Genomic DNA, 22,115 nt, shown 5'->3' with positions numbered 1-22,115 from the left:
AATTATTTAATCTTTATGTCAAAAATGCACACAAAAATTATAAATATTAAAAGCCATTCAGCATTCCTAAAATACCAAACATGATCTAATTTTCTTTTCCAAAGCCTTATTTGATACAAACATTATTTCCCCTGACCCTGCAACTTCATAGAAGTTAACTCCTTGCAGGAACATCATAAGCAACTGAGCAACTATATCCCGTAACAGCTCAGCATCATTTAGGTTATTTTGATGTGTCAGACCAACAGCTGTCATTATTCCACTAACCTGTAATTACACTGGAGTCTAATTAGAAAGTTGTCACTCCTCTTTCCCCCCCCCCCCCCCCCCCTCCACACAAACCCCCCCCACTTGAGAATAAATTCATATTTAAAATTTGGATCTAGATTTCTTCCCTGCCTTAGAAGAGACAGTATTTTCCTGTACACTTTACTATTCCTAGTAGTGTCTGTAACATTCAAACTACAATAGATGCATCATATTTCAATTCAATGATAACAAAAATATGGCATATTGTTGGTGTCGATATGAGACCTAGTCCATGTTCTTGACCCAAACTCTGTGGTATTGTTATTAATTTCATATAATTTAGACTCTTTTGGTAGTTAGAAGTCATTTAAAAGCTCACCTTAGAGTTTAATGTTTGATTTGTTTCACCAAACCTCGCAGAGTTTTGCTAGTATTTACATTTACCAGAAACCTACCATTAAAACACCAAAAGACCACCAGTCTGCACTCTGTGTATGGCCTCGTCTATTAACAACTTCTGGTGCCATATATTCCACTGTTCCACAGAAAGAGTAGGCTTTTTTTTCGTGATCAATTGACTCCTTACTTAAGCCAAAATCTGGAAGGAAAAAAAAAAGTTATTTTTTTTAAATTTTTTAAAAATCATTCATGGTTAATGATTTTGCCATAATGTGAAATGTGATGCTTATATCACTCATATATACACCCAAACACATATATGGGAATTACAGAATTCTCCTCCCCTCCTCGCGTTATTATAGGTCCAAAACATCAGATATACTTGTAAAGCAGATATCTTATTGAGATATATAAATATTTCATTTATTTCAAAGTAATTACACTATTTGCTCCACAGCAAAATTACCTACCAGTTAAAATTATTTATTTTACCATATTGCTTTACCGAAAAAAACGCAAAGATTTTATTATGAACAGAAAAGATCCAGGTGTTGCAATTTCCCTTTATTCACCTGTCAATTTGATATGTCCTTCCTCATCAAGCAGGATGCTAAAAAACAATAAAAAGAATAAAACAAACTAATTAAAGTATCTTTTAACTGTTGTTTCAGACAATGTGCTGACAACACTTAGGAATAAACAGAACAACATACACATAGACAAGCAGAATTGAACATGCATGAAAATGAATCATTAGGAGGAGACACTTTGAAACTATACATTTTCTTTTCCTTCAATTCTTTCTTTTTAAAAATTATGAAACATAATCAGCATATCAGAGTTCTATTTAACTATTTAGTTAAATTCAGCATTTTGTGCAGTAACATCTTGAACTTTCAGTTTTGGCCATTTGCAGCATGTCTCATCACAATTGTTAAAAATATATATAGTTCCATTTCTCTTAAACTGAGCAAGACATGTTAACAGAATGTATGTTTGCATATGTATACAAAATGGGTATTCATTTGTAATTACCGTTTCAAAGGGTGTTGACCACTTCAAATAACATCAAGTAATAAATATTCTCTTGTACCAAGGGAGTGGACCCATGGGCCCTGTACTTAGAGCAGGCCTTGTGCTTCCGCCTGGTTATTTCAATTACAAAAAAGGCCACACTTGCTGAAGATGTCAACTAACCTTTACCACCACTGAATATAATGGCAATTCAAAGCGTGCAAATTATTCAAGGACTGGACTCTGTAACACCACCTACACAACAGACTTAGTTCCTCCAGCTTCCATAGGAAGCTGCATTTCATCCCAGGGATGAGAACCGACCTAGGCACACAGTACTTGTTGATTTCCCCTACTCTTTCCTTTTCATTCTTGCAGTTTCCATGGTGGGAAACAGCCTGACAGTATAGATAGAGCCTGTGAGAGCTACTACTATCTCATCCATAACTGGCAAGTAATTTCAACCTTTGATAGGTTTTTATAATCAGATATACCTCAGGTTTAAAACCAAGGCTTTTCAATAGGAATAGACATGTACAATTAAAAAAAAAAAATACTATGTTTGAGGCAGTAGCCATTTAGTCTTCTGACAATTCCTATTTTGTTCTTTTCCTCTTGGAAGTAAATGTCAGCAAAATAACAAAAGTTGCCTCGCTTTGCTTTTCAAAGAACTTTTTCCACTTGGTAAGCTTATTTTTCCTCACTTCAGAATTACTTAACAGAACACTTCCAAAGTTTAAACATAATTCATTCCCTGTTCATTTGTAAGTCCAACCCCATGCCAAAAGTCTCCAAATTTCTGATTTGAGTATGAATCTTTCCCTTCTTGTCAGTCGGGGCTAAACATTTTTAAATTAGTGTCTTTTTTCCAGGAGATGCACGAAAGAACAACCTATCCTAATGGAAGTTCCACAGAACAGCCAAGTTCTGTGATGCTTGTTACTCATTTTTGCTCTTTTCCATCAATACTTTACATGAGATGGTTATCTCACACAGAATTTTCAAGTTCTCCATACAGCCATAACAGAGAAGTGGGATCGCCAAGGACATCAGCAACTTCAGAGTTATTACAGATTTCCTGGCCATGAGGCAGAGTATGTTAATTATGTCATTAAGCACAATAGAGAAGATGCACGTATTATATTGTCACTTAAATTCCCCTCCAGGTAGAAAGTAACACTACAGCATACATTTATATCTGAAAGGCTCAAATGTTCCAGATGATAGCACTGACATTTTCTTCTTTACATCTTCTAAAACTAAAAAAAAATAAATTACTGGAGGAAAGACATACACAGGAGACAGAATTCAGTCTTTTAAATGAAGCATGGATGACTAATATATTGATACACAACACCATACTGGAATTGCAGCTTCAAGTTTATTTTAAGTTTTCAGTGTAATTACGTGATCGTCAATACACTAAAAAAAGCCTGTAACTTACTATTTTCATATTTTACTTTAAAAATTAAACTCTATTCTGCTCTTACTGCACTGCATTTTAAAAATCAGCATTGGAAAAAATGTTTGCTGTTAGGCTTTCAAATGCAAAGATACAACATTCAACTGTAACTTTGTGTTGCGCATTTCTTCTAAATTTATCTCTAGCCCAGAAATTCTACAATGATGACAAAAACAAAAGGTGAAGAAGACCTCTTCTCCATTATACACCCTAAAAGACCTGGAAAGTGAAAGGCAGGAATATTTCATTGTACTCTTTAAAGTAACATGGATTATAGTACTTGGCCTATCACTCTGAAACTAGATGCTCATGTTCCAGTGGAAATGAAATCCAATCTTTTTAATTAAAATAGCCCACAAGCTTCCCCCACCTCCCTCCATGTTCAGTTTATATAGTAAATTACTGAAGTTTAACAGCTGGAAAGAGAAGCACATAGGTAGAAGTGCTATAGAAATCAAATTAATACACTGCATTTGGTGCAGAGGAATCTTACTTTTCTGGTTTTAGGTCCCGGTATATTATTCCAAGACTATGTAGATGGTCTAAAGCAAGTGCTAATTCTGCCAGGTAAAATTTAACATCATCTTCTGTGAACATCACCTGAAAAAGCAAACCAATGTATTTTACATGTAAAATCTGTGAAGCTTACACCAGCACCAACTAATCAATTGTAACAGTGGTTTTGCAGACTGATTCTTCATAATACTCGAATTCACTTCTATACAAAACCCTCTAAATTCAAATTTCTTAGTTAGACAAAACCTAGGATTTTATAACCGATACTATTTCACCATATATAATTGAAAAAGAACTTCTGAAGCCAATATATTATTCTTTCTGCAAAAGTGAGGTTATTTGCTTCTGATTGTTAAAGAGAACTGACAGAGAGATTGTAGTGGGACCGAAAAATTTTGGGAAGCATTTAAAGAATGTGACTACCTCTTCATTGGATGTGACCATTTCATTTCCAGTCAATAAATGCCTGAATTTCATCTTCAGACAAGAAAAGCATATGCACCTTGGTGTTGAGGAGACTCTCTCTAAATACTATGAGAAAGAAGTTACAGTGATGGTAAAACCCCCACGATGCAGCCTGAGATGCAACTGCAGAAAAGGTAGATCAAAGAGTAAACTAAGGAAATAGCCTAGGTAAGAGCATATCTAAGTTCTCGGGTAGCAATCCCACATTTTCTGTTAGGAAGATAAACTATTCCTTGTTTACATTCAATGAAATGAACATGTTGTCCCAATTATATCAACAATTGTTGTGATCCACTGACAGAAAACATTAAAATTAAACTTTTCTGAGAATTTAGAAAAGGATAAAAAAAAAAAATCCTGCATGATTTGAGTCTACCTCAGTTACTACTCAACCTTTTTTTTTTTTCCCCTCAGAATTCCAGACTAATTATCTTTAGATATAGCATATGGACCTGAAAAAAGAATGGCAATGGGGAACACAGACGAACATTATTTTCAGCAAGAGTCAAGAACGGAGAATATAATATACTCTCCCCTTAGTAGTTTAAAGAGACAAAGTGATATCAAAGCTTGTATAAAAGGTTGTTGCTGATGTTACTTCTGCAAAAGAGCCAATATTTAGCACATGCACATTCAAGAAGGGAAATCCCTATAAGAAACATTTAAAAGCTCAAATAATGAAAGATCCCATGAGGATGATAATACACCCACACTATGTTCTTTAAAAAAATTGCATAGAATTCATCTCTCCCAACCTTAAACATCTGCAGTGTAGACATCTAGCTCTGAATTAATCACTTTCCCCTTTGTAGTCAATGGGGAAAAGCAGGAACTTTGAGGCTGCAGTTCATCCAATCTATTTTAAAATCATACGAATTGATATAAGGATGACATTAATTGCATCCAGCATGACTACTTCACTCCATCAGTTACGAACAATTAGCTTAGATTCAGGTACCTATAATGAATATTTCTTATCTAACCATATTAAATCTATAAAATTTGAGTAGCTCAAGATGAAAAAGTCATCAGCAGAAAACAATATACATTCTTTCTTGGGAATCAAGAAAGAACTATGGATTTTAAGAAAAAAGTATCTCAGTTTTAGAGTACTAATAACTTTCTACTTATCTGTAGCAAAACAAACTAAAAGAAGCAACTTTAAACAGAGGGCTTCACTAAATTAAATATAATAATTTATGTGGTCAACACAGAAATGATGATATAATCTATACACAAAATGCATTGCATTCTACTTTCCTCTTAGTAACCATATAGCATTCTAGTGGTGATCCAACTGCCCCAGATACTCTGTAGCAAGGGAAAATGGAAGGCAGCTACAATTACAAGTTCTGGTTAACAGATATACATTAGATATATTTACATCTCTATCCTACCATGTATTGGAAGCTTTTGCATGAGTGATGTAAAAAAAAAATTATATCAAGTTGAGATATATGAAATGTTAGCATTTATTTTTGGTGTTATAACGAAATCAGTTTGAGGTAATCAAACTTTTCAAAGTCATTATTTCACATATCTCCACAGAGATATCACCAGCATGACAGAGGCAAAGCGTTTGTGTTTGGAAAATTACTAAAATAAGTGGAACACAATTCTTGCTTTTCTAATATTTATAAATAATGTAATTTTGTGTTTATATGTAAATAATTAAAAAAAATTTAAATCTATCTAACACCAAATTCTGGATATTAAAACCAGACATAAATCAGTTAATTTGAATACAACTACTTTATATAAATCCATGTGCTGAGACTCATCTTTAAACATGGTAGCTATAGGAGAAGAAAATTTTGCAAGGTGTAAAAAGCAGCAAAGTCTGTCTAAGCCTTTTTTCAGAAACAACGTAAAATTACCAACAGCATTTTCATGAAGCGACTACTTTGTGCAAAAAACCCAACAAAAAACCTAGCTGGTTAAAAAAAAAATATTAAAAATTTTATTCAGTGAAAACAGAATTTAAAAAGTAAACTCTCCTAATATAGGCAATTTATAGTCAAATTTTATCAATAGACAATTTTCAAATTAAAAAAGTTTACCTCTTTGGATAAACGTGTAAACAAGTCTCCTCCCCTGAGAAAATCCAAAATAAGATATAGCTTCCCTTCTGTTTGAAAAGCTGAAAAGATCAATTAAAAAAATTAAACATCATCTAATTTTACCCATAATCAGAAGAATAACACACCCAATAATTCACCCTTATTTTCACTATTAAAATGAATTCTTCTTCCTCCTTTGTGGAAAAATTTATTTAAATGAATTAAGTAACTGTTCCTCTATCACGGACCAAGTAACTCCCATGCCATGTGAAAGTAAAACAAATCACCAGTGGAATCTCTAAAAAAAAAAAAAATAATAAACTAGACTGAGGTTAGTCAGCATTTCATTCCAGATTTTAGAAGTAAAAAGCCTAGATTTAAAAGGACAAATTAGTAACTAATGCACATATTCTAAAACCTCTGGAAACTCAGTTTAACAGGGAGACCTAGTCTAGTTTGCAAAAGAGTGAGAAGTAAAATAGTGAAAGCTAAATTATTTAAGCCGCATCAGAGACTGATAGAGATCTGAGATTTGAACTATAGGAAAAACTGGATCCTAAAAGAAAAATATGAACTTGAAAAAAAATGAACAGAAACTGTTCTCTATCTTTCTTCAGTTTACTTTCTGCATGTTAAAAGTACTGATTTCCTTCCCCCTCCTCATCAAAATTTTTTTTATGGCTGCCCATACTATTAAAATTAAAAGGCATATTCCCACCAATTTTGATGCAACTGGAAGTAATGCTATTGCCTGTGTTTTCCATAGAGTAAATAAAGCAAGGGTAAGAAATAGTTTAAAACAACAAGTGAATGACATATACAAAAGATAAGAGGTTTTGCAAAAGAATGGCTAGACATAAATAGATAACCGCTTTTTGATAACACAAAGGGCTACAGACTCTCAGTCCTATGAGGATTTAACACTACGCATAAAGTTAGTCATGTGCTTACTTTGCATGAGAATTACTGCACAGCAAGTCTTTGCAAAATCAGGAGAGAGCACACTAATTTTCTATAATTCCCTGAATCACAAAGCAAATATTAGGTACTACCTTGACAAGCATTCACTTTTACAATATAAAAATGAATTTTTCTGCAACTCACCGTAATGTAACTTGACAATAAAAGGATGGTTAACTTCTACTAGGATATCACGCTCCATTTTTGTTCGAACCCGATCTCGAACTACAACAGAACATGAGCAAGATAAAAAAAAAATTTAAAAAATTTACATTATGCATTAGTATTTCTCCTATGTCTCCTGATGCACTTCACATTGTATCCAGTAGTATTACAACTGTCTGCAGGTCACTATACTTTACACAGAAGAGATTTGAGAGAGAATGTATTTCACAGTGCAGTTTTCTGATAAATCTCTTTATGCATTTCAATTTTCTTCAGTCTCTGCTATTACTAAATCTAACACTGGGTAATAAATGTAAGAAAAGCACATGAGAAAGCATAACCACTCTTCACAGTCTGCCCTGTACTTAGTTAACCTTTTAAACAGTAGAGCAAAACTGCCACAGCTATTTATAGAGAACATAGCCATTTTCTCTACTGTTGAAAAGTAGGGAGAATTAAAGTTATAGCAAAACAAACTTACAACATACATACAATTATACTATCATAAAGATTCCTGTATGGGTTTAACTCATTCAAGTATCTTGCACTATTAAGATATTAAGTACCTTCACGATTTGGAAGGGAAATTTTGTTTTATTTTCTTCCTTTATTATAAACTTACAATAAAAAGAATATTCATTCACCATACTGTGTACTTCAGACAACCTTTTTGATTTTAAAAAGGTTTACTGAGAGTAAATGTGCAGATGGAGGACTATATCAGACATCAGAAGGAAATGCTACTCAAGCTGCCTGTGCTGTCCAACCGTGGTGGCTCAGAATGGGACATGTTTCTGCTCCTGTGCCACTACAGATTAAATTAAATGAGCATCACATGCAGAAGCCCCACATATGGGGCTGGCAATCCATGAATACAGGCAGGTCGGTCAGCTGAGCATAGCACCTCCTTCAGCTGTCCTAGGCAACTCCCTTGCCACTTCAGTCAGTGCCCGGTTCCCATCTGAAGCTCCAAATCAGCCAGGACACAGACAAAATTCAGAACTCTTACAGATGAGAGCTAGTAAAGTTTGCTACGATGGTTTAAGATGTTGCATTTCTCTTTCTCTTCCTTATTCTACAAGTTGTTACTGCCCCTTTCCCAAACATCACAACTTTTTGAAGGAAGCACTCCAGAGCAACGAATTCCAGTCCAAAGTTTAAGTTGTCAGCATTCCTAGTACAGTTAACCAGCCACAGTTCTCAGATATTAAAACATAACAAGGCAGGCAAAAAAACCCAAGAAGCAGAACGGTCTTTTAGAAGTTGAACTATCTTTTTCCAGAAAGAAGCACTTACAATAACACAGGTACTTGTGAAAAAGTTATAGATACATTTTCATGAATAAATTAATCAAGTTTTCATCTCCCTGCAGAACCGATTCCTAAAAATGGAAGCACATGAAATAAATGCTCATGAAAGATGGAGCAAACATCACATTTGAATTTGACCCTTACATCTAAAGTAATGAAAACGTCACAAGATAGTTGTACGATTTCACTGTTCCCTGGGTTCACCTGAATTACAAAATTGAAATTCAGAATATTCTTTTTTCAGGCAGATTCAGTAGAGAAAAAAAATTCAAAGGACTTTTAAGTGCCTATAGATATAAAACAGTTACATGTATAGCAAGCCTTCTTTCTGAAAAGAAGACTTCTGTTGACTATAGTTTCCATACATGTACTGCTGGATGTATTGATTTTTCTTAATACACTTGATGCCAGACTCTTTAGCAATGATTTGACCCTGTTTCTCTCTCTCAATCTCTCTCCATCATAAAGGGGCACTGAAAGATGATACCTTCTATCAGAGTGCATTAATAAACTAGTCTCTGCACTAAACAAAGTTGTATGTGTATATTCTTGGATTTGCTCTAAACATTAAAAGGTTGGACGGTGCAGTTACATCAATGTGTTCTAGATAATATAGTTACATTCCTACAAAATATTGTTTCTAAATTTGATTTGTGAATCATGCACATCATCTTCGATTAAGAAGCAGTTTTAAAGGGCATTTTTCTCTTTAATTTTAGAACACAAAGTAACTATGAAATGGATTGGAAAGAGCTAAAGAACCTTAGACAAATCAAGTAATACATTGTGTTATTTAAAATTACAATGTTAGATCTCAAAAAATGTTGCAATTATGGGAAAAAGGAGTTATTTCAGTTAATTTCATACTAAGATTTCAACAGTAACCTTCACTTGCTTGCAACATCACTGTTCCTAAAATAACAATTGCAACCAAAAGACACTCAAAAGCATCTGAAAATTCAGATACAAAGTGTTGAAAAGTGTGGCATCCACCTGCTAGTGATGCCTTTCTGCTCAAGACTTTTGCATCCTTGAGTTCTTACTGCCTCAAAGAGTCTCCTTTTCGAAAGAAAAGTCAAGCTTCCAATTTCAGTATTTATCAGTCTCTGCCATCTGTAGGCAAAATTAGGTCCACAGTTTGGACTGTAATTTTTACATGCAAGATTAAACCACAATCAAAAGGTGATGGAGAGAAGCCCTCAAACATCTTAAAAATGCAACTGCTGAATGACCTTTGACTCCAGTCCTGAGCTATTAACAGGCTGGAGAATGAAAGGCTATTGAGGATATCAAAGTACCTTAAGTAAGTTGAAATAAAATTTCAGAAAAACAGGAAGTAAACAATGAGAATAACATGTGCCACAAAACACAGAGGAATCAAACTATAGGAAACTGTTCAAAAACACACCCTCTGTAATAGTTTTAAGTGAAAGTGATACATAACGAGATTTGTGAGATAGATATTCAGCACTAGATCTTAAGCAGAAAAATTTCAGGTTCAACATTTTAGCAGAAGTTCGCAGTTCAATGTGAGTTTTTGTTCCCTCCATATTCTATAAATATTTTCAGATGAAACTGTATGTTAAAATTGCAAATCAATATAATGATCAATAACATAGTTGAAGTACTACAAGTTGTTGGAACTATCTCAAAATTATCATTGCAATTTCAGTTGAGTCATGAGTTGAAAGAACTACAAATAGACAGAAGTATTAAACAGTACCATAAAGCAACAAATACGCTTTCTCGTTAAGGGATTAGTGTGAAAGATCACTTTCACTTTAATCTACCATAAAAAAATACATAACTTCTCTTTTCTTACAGAATTCTCCAGAACAGAATCAAGATTGTCCAGGTTTAGACTTATTTTGTTATTGGTACCATTCAAGACCAAAACCACCCAAGAAACAAAACGAGTTGCAACTCATTTTTGCTCAACTTAGAAGATTAACTTAAGATTTTATCAAATATATTCTACATCTAGAGCAAGTGCCAAAAGGTTTGGGAAAACGTACTGTATGCTTCTGTTTTAAAGAAAGACTTAAACTCCTGTGCTTAGAACTTTTAGAATAAAACAGCTGATATAATGCACTTTTAAATATCATGACCTAAATGTAAACTGAGCAAAAGGCATTAACTGTATCCTTGGTGACACACAGCAAATGAAAAAAGGAGGGATATTAGGTTTCAAATAACAGCTGAGGAGCAAGTCAGTTGCCACATATAACACAACTACGCTATTAAACCACCGTCACATAATAAACTTAGCATGGAAAGGAACCTACTTGCCCATATAACTATCAATATAGTACTGTTCACTTAATCCTTCTGGGTTTACAATACAAGGCAGTGTATTCTGCTATTTGATGTTCAATAGAAGAAAGTTCTAAGACACGATCTGTAGAACAGCATCAGGGTAAAGATTAAGTTCTGGTATAATGTCCCTGATTTCTCTTTTTTTCTTTCCTCTCTGAACAATGCTTACCTTTCAGGGTGGCCTTTTTCAATACCTTCATTGCATAAAGCTGTCTAGCATCTGAGCCTGAGATTTTTTTGACAAGAAAGACCTGCATTGAAAATTAGAAAGAACTTTTACAAGAAAATAAAGGCAAGTCAGATCAATATATTCTCCTATGAAATTCAAGTAGTCAAGTAGTATTTCAATGAAACTCAACTTGTTATTCCTCCCAATACTATTTTTAGCTTCTTCGACAGTTTTAGATTCTGCAAAGCCAAACAAAAATTTCTTTGCATTTTTTCCTACTATTCCTTCATTTCATAATCTAAAAGGTTCATTCAAGGAAGTCTGCCAAATTAATTTTGGTTTAAGTTAATTGATTTCAGTGAGTAAAAGAAAGGATTCATTTGGATTCTCTCAGAAGTTGAGACAAATTTGAAACACATTCAGCTTTTTAATATTCATCTCTAAATAGTTCTGTCTTATTAAAATTCATAAGATGGCATAGCAAAAGTGCTAATCAAATAATTGTCAGATATGAAGATAAATGTGCGTACAAAAGTTGATCCAGAAAACTATATGAATCAATGCATAACAAAATAATTTTTTAAAAAATAACCTATAAAATTATAAGAACCAACTTTTTGTATCACAAAAACTAATTTTTTTATGACAAGCTTCGGATGAGTTTTGCACATTCCAATAAAGGACAATCAGCCTCAATTAAAGTGTGTTTCATTTCCTTCTTTAATGTAACGGGATTTCTTGAGTGGGATTGTTTTTAATATCCTTAATACAAAATGAATTCCAGTAGAGCCAAATTTTAGATGTAGAAATGAAGAAGGAAAAAATATACCTGCCACAGGTTTTCCGGTTATTTATGAAAAAGCATAGAGACATGTTGTGGTATATGAGAATGTTAAATGTGTTATACGAAATTAGTTTTATGTCTGCTTTTGTATCCGGTTCTCACTTACATTAACATCCCTTTGCATTCTCCAGAGATTACCAAAACATCAAGACACCTTGAAAAGCATGCAGAATTAGTCTTTTAAACTGAATGGGAAGTAGCAACATCTTCCCAAATTATTAGAAAAAAGAGATTATGGGTTTTGTAATATTAATCCTTTTTGCATAAAGACTAAAACAACTGAGGACAAGATTAGCATTTCTGCAATACTTTGAGTCAGCTAGACAGTTAATTATTTTTGCTTTTTCAAAACTTATGCCCCCTCCTCCCCCCGTTACAGCACTGAATTTAGTAACATCAATAAAATAAAAGGGATTGTTGAAATTATCTTTTATTAGCTTACATTTCCTTGCCCCTGAATGATTTACTTCTCCTGATCTGAATATTTCCAAATAAAAACTTGGTTATGACTCTGGATGAAATCAAACAACATAGGAAACCACCTTTGGAATCAGGTTTCTCAGTAAATTCTTACTAGTTTGAGTACAAAATTTTATAGTTTCTAAACATCTAGATTTCCAAGCTTAACTGGAACTGCTACTCCAATAATGTGACTAACAGTAACTTCCTACCAGCAAGACAGAATTGGATCGATTATTTTTGCTTTCTCCCATATCCAAGATGGATTTGGCATTATATGCTAGAGCTTAACATCACATTCAGAACTGCAATTAAGGCTGAAAATGGATGTAAAGGCTCTGTTGTCTTACACTGCATATTCCATTCTGCCTCAATGATCTGTCTTGCCACATGAAGTTAATGTTTTGCTTCCAAGTTTGGACAACTAAAGTATGAATCATGTACACCTAATGAGATCTCAGCGTGGACAGTACTCACTAAAAACATTAAGTCTTTAACAGATCTTCACATAAATATCAAGGTACGTTATGCCTTAGCCAAATTATGACAGATAATGCCTAGTATGAAGATGACTAGGGTATATCATGTTTAATTCAGTAGCCATTATTGCCTAAAATTTGTTCTTTACAATTACAATCTGCTACAAAAAGAAATTCTGCCTATAGCTTCTGTACTGGTGATGACCTACCATTAGCAAGTTAGCAACTAGGAATACTTACCAAAAAACCCTTTCAACCCTTGCCCCCTCAAACATAGAAGAGTAGTAGTTATAGAAAAATTACATTCCATTTTAACAGTGAATACCCAATTTTTTCACATAAAGCCAATTTTTCCATGGAACTTCGAGATCTACATATCATACAAACTAGAAAAAAATTTACTGCTTTAAAATGACCTGCCACAATTACAGTGGCTATTTGGCACTAATTTAGAAAGCAGTTTTCACTTGCAACATTGCCTTAATGCAAGACAGTGGCTATTCTAAATATTTCACTCCTAATATTATTCAATGCTATGTTCCTGAGTAATTGTCTCCACAAGAGTTCAGTTACCAACCTTTCCAAAGGATCCTTGTCCTAGTACTTTCAGAAGTTCAAACTGTGAAGGGTCTGCTTTCTCATGTCCTTCCTTTACATGGTGAGTTATTGCAATTTCTTTGATATTGCCTTCTTCCTGACAGAGGAAAAGAGTGGAATAAAATTACATTAGTGGTGCATCTTCCTAAAGTGTTTATAAATTTACAATATGTTGAAAAATACCAGTGCCACTGAATCCAACCAACTACATGCTCCCAAATGTAGATAAAAACTCCTGAGCAACACTATTTTCATAACTAAGACACACACAAAAAAATTGTATCTGTTACAAAACGCAGTATTAGTTCAGTAATGATGTAGTTTAAACTTTTAGGGATGCATCAGAATCCAGACAATAACAGAGTTGACAAAACAAGTCAGTGATTCCCAAGCTTTTCTGCTTAGGCCCATATTGTTTGGTTCATAACCTCAGTTCCTGATTCACAGCCCATTAATAGATATCAATCTTCTTAAGAATTTAGTCCTCTCAAAGCACACCTAGAAAATTCTGGTGAGAAGAATGCCATTGCCTCTTTTCACAAGGAGAGTCATTCTATAAAAGCTGCCAGTCTTCAGCTATTCCCCCTTCTGTGAGAAACCAGTCACCAGAAAGCTCTAAAGTGCAGTGGATTTTCTAGTCTTTCTGTGCTCTGCACTTAATTCAGTATTTTCTGCACAGAATTTTAAAACGCCCTGAAAAGCAACACTCCTTGCCACACAATGAAAGAATTTCAGAACTTATCAGCAACTGTTCAAAAGTAAGTAAAAAACTACATTCTTATCAATGTTATCTGAAGAACTATCTACACATTACACACAGTCAGGGCTGCTTAGGTTGGATTGCAAGTTAATTTACATAATGCAAATATACTAACTACAATTTCAACTTTCTGTGCATTCTCTTTCTATTTCTTCTATGGGGTATAGTGAATAAAAAAAACTTGAGAATACTTTTCCTGTATTTGATGAGGAACTCTCAGATCTATTTCACAGAATCACAGACTGGTTGAGGTTGGAAGGCACCTCTGGAGGTCATCTCGTCCAAACACCCTGCTCAAGCAGGGCCACCTAAAGCCAGTTGCCCAGGACCATGTCCAAGCAACTTCTAAATATCTCCAAGGATGGAGACTCCACAACCTCCCACAGTAGCCTATGCCAGGGCTCGGTCACCCTCAGATTGAAAAAGCATTTCCTGATGTTCAGATGGAACCTCCTGTGTTTCCGTTTGTGACCATTGCCTCTGGTCCTCCACTGGGCACTGCTGAAAATAGACTGTCTCTGTCCTCTTTGCACCTTCCCTTTAGGTCAGACATTGTTTCAGCTTTGTGACTACATGCTGACTAACCCCAGTTACATTTTTGTCCTTCATACACATAGAATGGTTTCCAGGATTAGAGTTGTTCCATCACCTTCCCAGGGATCAAGGTGTGGCTGACCATCCTGCAGTTTCCTGGGCCCTCCTCCTTGCCCTTTTTGAAGACAGTCGTGACATTTGCTTTCCTTCAGTCCTCGGACACCTCTCCCAGTCACAATGATCATTGTAAGATAATAAAGAGTGGCCTCGCAATGACATCTGCCAGGTCCCTCAGCACTCATGTGTGCATCCTAACTGGGCCCATGGACTTACATACACCCAGTTTGCTTAAGTATTCTCTAACCTAACCATTTTCCACCAAGGGTATGTCTTCCCTGCTCCAGACTTTCCCTTTATCTATATGCACCAAAATGTACACTAATTAGTTCTAGTGATGGGGGAATAGAGGCAGTGTTCTAAAGCTGTGCTTCTGAAGCACATATATATTTTTCAAGTATTCAGCAAAATTTACGTGCATGAATTATTACTGAAAGTATGCTTTTGTACCTGGTCATTATAGTACCATGTACAAGTACACAGCAACTGTCCACACACATCAGCATGCTCAAACACATGCTTCTCCTAGATCAACATTTCTCTTTCAGAAGACTCTCTTTTCAAAAGATTCCAACAAGACTACAAGCAACAAATCCTGAGCATGTATGTGTTAGAGACTGTGTCCGTATATAAAAAAATTCCAATGTACACTTTGGAATGGTGCACAGAATATCCTGGCAACTTTTTAAATCAGAACATGAAAAAGATATTTTAATATAAAGAACTTGGATTTGTCTTGAGTGTTCTAAAACTAAGATGACCAGTAAGGATAGGTGCCAATTTCCATTGTAAGACAGCCAAAATTTTGCATGCGTGTGCATGTATGCATGCTGTGTACTACTCCTAATAAACCTAAACTCATTTTTCCTTTCAGGAGAAAATGCCACTGTCATTAACTCAAGGCTGAATTTTTACAGAGTTTGAAAGAAAAATTGATTCCTTCTACTTGTCCAACAAATTATTTGCTGGTGGACATCTGTATTTTCATCTTTTAAATTAGTATATGATCAGTTGGATTACACACGACTTAAACTACCCACTGCAATCTTGGAGAATCCCAAGGGAGAAACAGCACAACGGAACAGATTGCCAAGTACACATTACTTCGGACACTTTGATTCATTTCTGCTTAACTGTTTGATCTATTAGCTCCCTGGCAATCTTGGGAAAGTAAAAAAACGTGTGAAACAGAACTTCCTCAAATCTTTCTGTTACCTACTCAGATTCAGGGACACAAAGTGATCAGGTGGACACATTGCTTTAAAAGCATTACAAAATGTAACAAAAACAAGAAAAGAAGAAGATATTAACTTGTCCTCTATACACAAACAAAAACTATTTTTTAATGCAATGCAATTATTATGCAATCAGCTTTTCAGTGGTTATTCTGGGCATCCTCTAAACAAACAAACAAACTAAAACCAAAATGAAAAACAAAACAAAAAACCAAAACCAAACCAAAAAAAAAAACCCGAAACCAAAACCCAAACCACCACTTCACATTCCTGGTACTAAGAGAATATTCCCAGTCTTCACATTTTCTCAGGGTTCAGATACTATTCAGTCCCTTATAAGGCAGACCTAACATAACTCTGTTTCAAACAAAATGGAACTCAGATCATATTCTACTTTAGCAGCTTATCCATAACATATGTTTGGGAGCAAGATTTATGATGAATAATTACCCACAAATCTGCAGTTGCGTTTTCTGACACAAGTGTCAAATGTCTGTTATTTTAACCTAAATAGTATTTTGCAAATGCAGTTAAAAATATAAAAGCTAAGCCTTTTATATAAATGCGAATTACATGCAGAAGTAATCAACCCTCACTGTACCCACTATCTATCTGAATTAAAATACAAAGCCTTTCACACTGTAAAAAGAGATCTCTTCCCCAGCCAACAGCACCAATTGATATTAGTTGACAGATGCCATCTTACAGTAAGCTGGAATAGAAGTCAGCCGTTCAGTCTGGTACTGAATTTGTCTTAAGCTCTGCCTCTGATCATTCCCTGATATTTGGAAAAAACATTTGTCCCATGTGATTAATTCAAATTAAATGAGATTATGTATAGGGTGCTGAAAGACTCTGGTCCTCCTCTCCTTTCTCCCACTCCATGACAACTTTCACACCACTACAGATACTCACTCACCAGTGATCTGGCTGTTGAAATGGCAGGATCTTCTTTCCAGTTACAACTACACCCTACTGCCTGTATTTTATTTCTGTTATTTATAAGCTTGGAAAGCTCCCTTTTCTCAAGTCTTATACTGCAGCAATGTCTAAATAAAAGTCCCAAGACATAAATTTATTTTTCTAGCCACACAGCTCTCTCTTAAGGCCTTCTTCACACTAGAAAGTAAAACTGTCTCAGAAAGCCACATTAAAAAAAAACAAACCAAACAAAAGAAACGAGTGTTAGTCAACTTAAAGTGGTTGCTACTGGCTTCCCTTATCCTGAAACTAAATATAGAATACAAGGAAACAAACAGAAGGTAACATTACTCTGAGTTTCCTTAACATTTCCTTAACAGTATAATAGTGTTAAATTAACAGTGGCCTAGAAGGGAAATCAGTGACAAACAAGTTTGGGTATGAATTTAAAACACCACTATTTCAGAATAACTTCCTGTACTGATATAGTTTGCAAATCAGAACTATTCTGCTCAGTAAGTATCTTGGTATAAGTAAGCTCTTAGTAATGTACCTCATAGTACGTGTCTATGCACAGGAATCCATACATACATACATAGCAAAGAACACTGAATGGACTATATTCCACAGACAAATCAAATCTAAAAGAGGAAAGCTAAAGGAAAAAAAAAGAATAAAAATTAGGATTCAGCAGCACCAAGGGTGACAGTTGGTGGAATCCCACCAGAAATTCTTCCAGGAACTGTTTCATGAATAATTTCGGTCTAAAATAACATTTTAAAATGGATTAAATTCCATTTTATATATTTATTTTATGTGGTGATAATTCACACATGAGAAACAGCCAGAATCACCATTAGGAAAGTTCGTAATTCTGCAATTTCAACTTCTATACAGTCAGGAACCAGAATGAGAGAGCAAAAGAACTCTTTCTGTCAGTTTTAATCACAACAACTAGGTCAGATCTATATCGTCAGTATTGGTGAATATCCTCCTCAAACATTAGCCACCTTTCAAGATAAGATGACAGCCCTAAAATAAATTTTAGAATTAAGTTTCTGAAATAAAGACACAAATATTTCAACAGTATTAAAGTGCAACCTTTTTTCCTACAAGAAAGCTAATAGTCATTTCTATCAGTGTAAAGGACAGTTCACAGTGTGCTTCCCTGTAATACTGTTCAACTGCACTTAATGAATTTTAACAAATCTGACAAACTCACTGCTGTATCAGAGTTTATACTACTGACCATACAACTTTAAAATACAGCAAATCCAATGAATAAAGAGCTATTTGCAATCTTATTTTCCATTTTAAAGTTGAGTAGTAGCAAAAATAATGCTTTTACCAGTTTTCATTTGTTAGTATTAGGCATGTAGCTACATAGATTTTTCCATCTTTCATTACAGAAGTGGCAGCTTTGTTTTCACCTCTCTCAATGTCTTTTTTCAGGAATGTTTTTCTTCCTCTGGGCAAATGCCTGTTCTAGAGGCACGTGTACATTCAGTACAAGTGAAGATAAGGCTGAAACCTGAAAAATTGATTCCCCAGCAAGTTACTTAACACTGCTCCAACCACAGTTGCAGGTTTCCTTTTACTACTTTGTTAGCCTTCATTGCACTTCTCAGACCTCAGCTGGACATTGCTGTATTTGGCAAAATATTTTTCTGTCTATCACAGGCAGAATAATGTTGATTCCTGTAATGAAACAGAAACTATTTCTGAAATATTGACTATGATATCAACCTTATGATATTAACCTTAACTATGCTGAAGTTACATAAAGCAGTTATGTCCTTTAAGGACAGTAAGCTTATTGGATATCAAGTGATCTTAAAAGGATGACTCAGTGTTGGCGCAGTTCCCTAGCTCATATACATAACTTCCTTTTCCTCCCCTCCCTTAAGTCAGGAAGTCTCCTAGATGCATTTTCACTTTCCTAACTTGTTATGAATGTAGGACGAATTTTCTGGATGAATTACCTGAAGAAATGAAACCCACATGAGCTCTGCTTTTTGAAGTAAAAAAGAGCCAACAAACTGAAAACCAATTACTTTTGTATCAGGGCTTATAGAAATCTTTATTAAGGGAAAAGCGGGAGTTAAAAATGTGAGGGGTGCACCAGTCTAGGTATTTAAAAAAAAATCTCAGACATATTCTATACACATTTATAAATTCTATACTTCTTATACTCCTACCTTTAAATTCAAAGCTGCCTTTTAAAAAAAAACAAATTCAATGTCCAACAAGCATTCCACAATCTCCTATACTGCAGTACGCAATGTTAGTGAGCTAAACCATGGAATAAAAAACCCATTCCCTTTAGTTGTGACTGATACCCAATTTGAGTCACTTAACAAAACTAATGATTACTTAAATGCTCATACATAAACAATTGTTCTAAAAAGCTGATTAAAAATGCTGCTTTTGAAGTAGCTATTATTCTAATACAACAAAAAGCAAAGCACTGCCATGCACAAAATTAAGTCAAGCTGACTTAAGGATATTCTGTATATGTTGTCTGTTTTACACTAGTACCAAAGAAAAGCAAGAATAGAGCAGAAGTAAGTTTAATTAACGTGGACATTTGAAGTCAGAAATACAGGTTTCCACAATTTATGTCTTTGCTTCTTTCTAAAAGATGGAAAAACTTATACTTTCAACTGACATCAAATTACTTGTTGCAGATGGCATCTACCATTTTACTTGACAGAAAATAAGATTTCCTAAAAGCAAACTACAAATGTTTAGTTTCAGGGTTTGTTTTTTTTTACTCGATCCAAAAAGAACACTGAATTGGTGAGTCTGGTGTGTGGGGGGGGGGGGGGGTGGGGGGGGGGTTTTTTTTGTGTGTGGGGTGTGGCGGTTTTTTGTGTGTTTGTTTGTTTTTTTAGCAACTTAAGAATAAGAGAAAAACAAAGCAAAGAGATGATAAAGAAAAAATTCATTGTATTTATTCCTTATTCTCTATATTTTCTACTCTTTTCTATTCCTGGTTTTCTAATATAACAGTTTTCAGATCTAGAAGGATGTCTATGTCCACATTTTTTCCAGGTAGCCAACTCACACCATGAAGACTGTAGACCTGGTTACTGAGACTGAACTCCTCCCATTCTTTTGGTGTTACAGACAAAGCAAGAAAGAAGTTTGAAGAATGAGTCCTGTCCCAGAGCAACAAGTCAAAGGATAGATGAGGCCCTTAGGATAAATATGGCTGGCCAGGCTGGGAGGGTAATTCTGAAGATGCTTTCCATCCTCAGAATCAAAATACAAAGGTCAGGACAGAAGTAGGACCCTACTCCTTCCTTCCCAAAGGAACTGTGAGCAGTAGGTTGTTTAGCAGGTAAAGCTGAGTAATTGCTGTAACCATTTTAAAAGCTCAATGTTGGTCAGCAAAAGCAGTTTTATAATGCAGGTCTCTTGATCAAACACCACAAAATTATCTCACGAACTAGACTATGCATGGCAGCATTGGAAAAAAATACGCATTGCATGGAACTTTCTTTTCTCGATAACTTTGATAAGTTTTGTTCCTATTTTGTAAGCACTAACATTTCAGAGCACTGCAATTAAAAAATAATTCAAGGTTAAAAAAAATAAATCAACAATTTAATAATTAAAAAAAAATCCACGAGCATATTCAGCACTAATCTATGAAAACCATGATTCCTGTTTTATTGAGATAATATCCTAAATATACTCTAAAATTTACATGGGCTGAAAAACCTTAGTTTGGTCTGCACTGTTTAGCATTTTAAAATCAACAGAATGCTAAAAGACAATATAATCAAGCTGCCATAAGTAGATAAAATAATATGATTTTTTTGATCAGACACTTCTAAGAAATACCTTTCATGTTGCCTGTGGAAAAGAACTATAATTCAGGACCATGAGTTGATAAATGTTTACTTTGCAAGGTTTACGTTAAAAAAGGGTATATAATGCAGCCTACGTTCTGTTGTTTTACACGCATGTCTTGTTTTAGTGTTTCAGTTATGGCAAGCAAATTCAATTTCATTTGCTAACACATATTGCAAAGTTTAAATCAGTACATAGACTAGCAGGTGTTAAAAGTACTATCTCTCTTATTTACAAATTAGTAGACCTGCCCCACTTAACATCCTAAGACAGTACACAAGAAGGTTTTGGTTTTTTTTTCCCCCACTGAAAAGTGTTTGCAGACTTATAGGAGGAGAATCATGATAGAGGAGAGACGTGTTTGGTATAATACAATTCTCCACTAGAGGTTTTCCTCAACTTAAAAAAAAAACTTTTATGTTTAAATATATGCTTAACAAGACAAATTGTAGAAATTAAATGTCTGCTATGACTAAATTATCATTTAAAAGTTGAAATAACCATAAGATTAATTGTAATGCAAGAGTGTCACTATTCCGAATACCATGTTCAAAAGTAAGTTTAAGACTTATTTTTAAGAGTTATTTTACCTCATTCCACACATAACCATATTTTACAGTTTAAAGTACTACATGAAAATGTAACTACTAAAATAACCAATAAGTATTAATTTAAAAAACACAAACATTTTAATAAAACTAGACTCAGTGAGAAAACTTAACATACAACTAAGCTTATACCTTCCTGGAGAAAAAAAACCCTAAGTTTTATAGTATTTACATACGGGTAAAAATTTCCCAATAACGCTAAATTATCAACAGGTACCTTAGAAACTTCTACAAAACATGAGCACACTACAAACTTTTTTTTTTTAAAAAAAGAAAATACAAATGGCTTTGTATACAAACAGCACTGATCCCAAAGCAGTGAAAGACTAAAATTGCTTTGAAATTAGAAGTTTAATTAAAATAAAATCTCCTCTTTTTCTTATAAATAAGAAACTAGGCTCACCCGAATAGAACGAACACGTAGAGTCAGAAACTTAAACATGACTAAGAAATCATGATGTTTAGATTTTCTGACTGAGCGATCATAAGTCTAGCAGGGAAGACCAACCCTGGCGTTTTTGCTGTGACCAGCTGTTCCGGCAATTAGAAAACTTCCTGTCAGGCAAGTCAGACACAGTTGGGGGGTGGGGAGAGAGAAGGGAGGGAAAAAGGTCAAAA

At 34.5% G+C, this 22,115-nt stretch overlaps 1 protein-coding gene across 2 annotated transcripts in view; it reads right to left on the bottom strand.

The window, feature by feature from the left end:
- The window catches only part of RPS6KA3 (ribosomal protein S6 kinase, 90kDa, polypeptide 3), a 64,514-nt gene that overhangs the window by 25,695 nt on the left and 16,704 nt on the right, over nucleotides 1-22,115 (bottom strand). The window contains exons 1-8 of one of the 2 annotated variants that reach the window (XM_009706981.1): nucleotides 21,901-21,982; nucleotides 13,445-13,561; nucleotides 11,086-11,167; nucleotides 7,270-7,350; nucleotides 6,166-6,245; nucleotides 3,618-3,724; nucleotides 1,221-1,258; nucleotides 705-847 (exon numbers count right to left, since the gene is read on the bottom strand). In XM_009706981.1, the coding sequence (XP_009705283.1) occupies nucleotides 705-847; nucleotides 1,221-1,258; nucleotides 3,618-3,724; nucleotides 6,166-6,245; nucleotides 7,270-7,350; nucleotides 11,086-11,167; nucleotides 13,445-13,561; nucleotides 21,901-21,939 (687 nt within the window). In that variant the 5' untranslated portion in view covers nucleotides 21,940-21,982. Of the gene's footprint in view, nucleotides 1-704; nucleotides 848-1,220; nucleotides 1,259-3,617; nucleotides 3,725-6,165; nucleotides 6,246-7,269; nucleotides 7,351-11,085; nucleotides 11,168-13,444; nucleotides 13,562-21,900; nucleotides 21,983-22,115 lie in introns of those variants that run through there. The other variant, XM_009706980.1, reaches the window with a different exon arrangement.

This window comes from Cariama cristata, unplaced genomic scaffold (assembly GCF_000690535.1).
Source record: "Cariama cristata isolate BGI_N322 unplaced genomic scaffold, ASM69053v1 scaffold7509, whole genome shotgun sequence".
In the NCBI taxonomy this organism is placed as follows: Eukaryota; Metazoa; Chordata; class Aves; order Cariamiformes; family Cariamidae; genus Cariama; species Cariama cristata.
The sequence above is the reverse complement of the archived record's forward strand: the minus strand, read 5'-3'. Positions and strand labels throughout refer to the sequence as shown.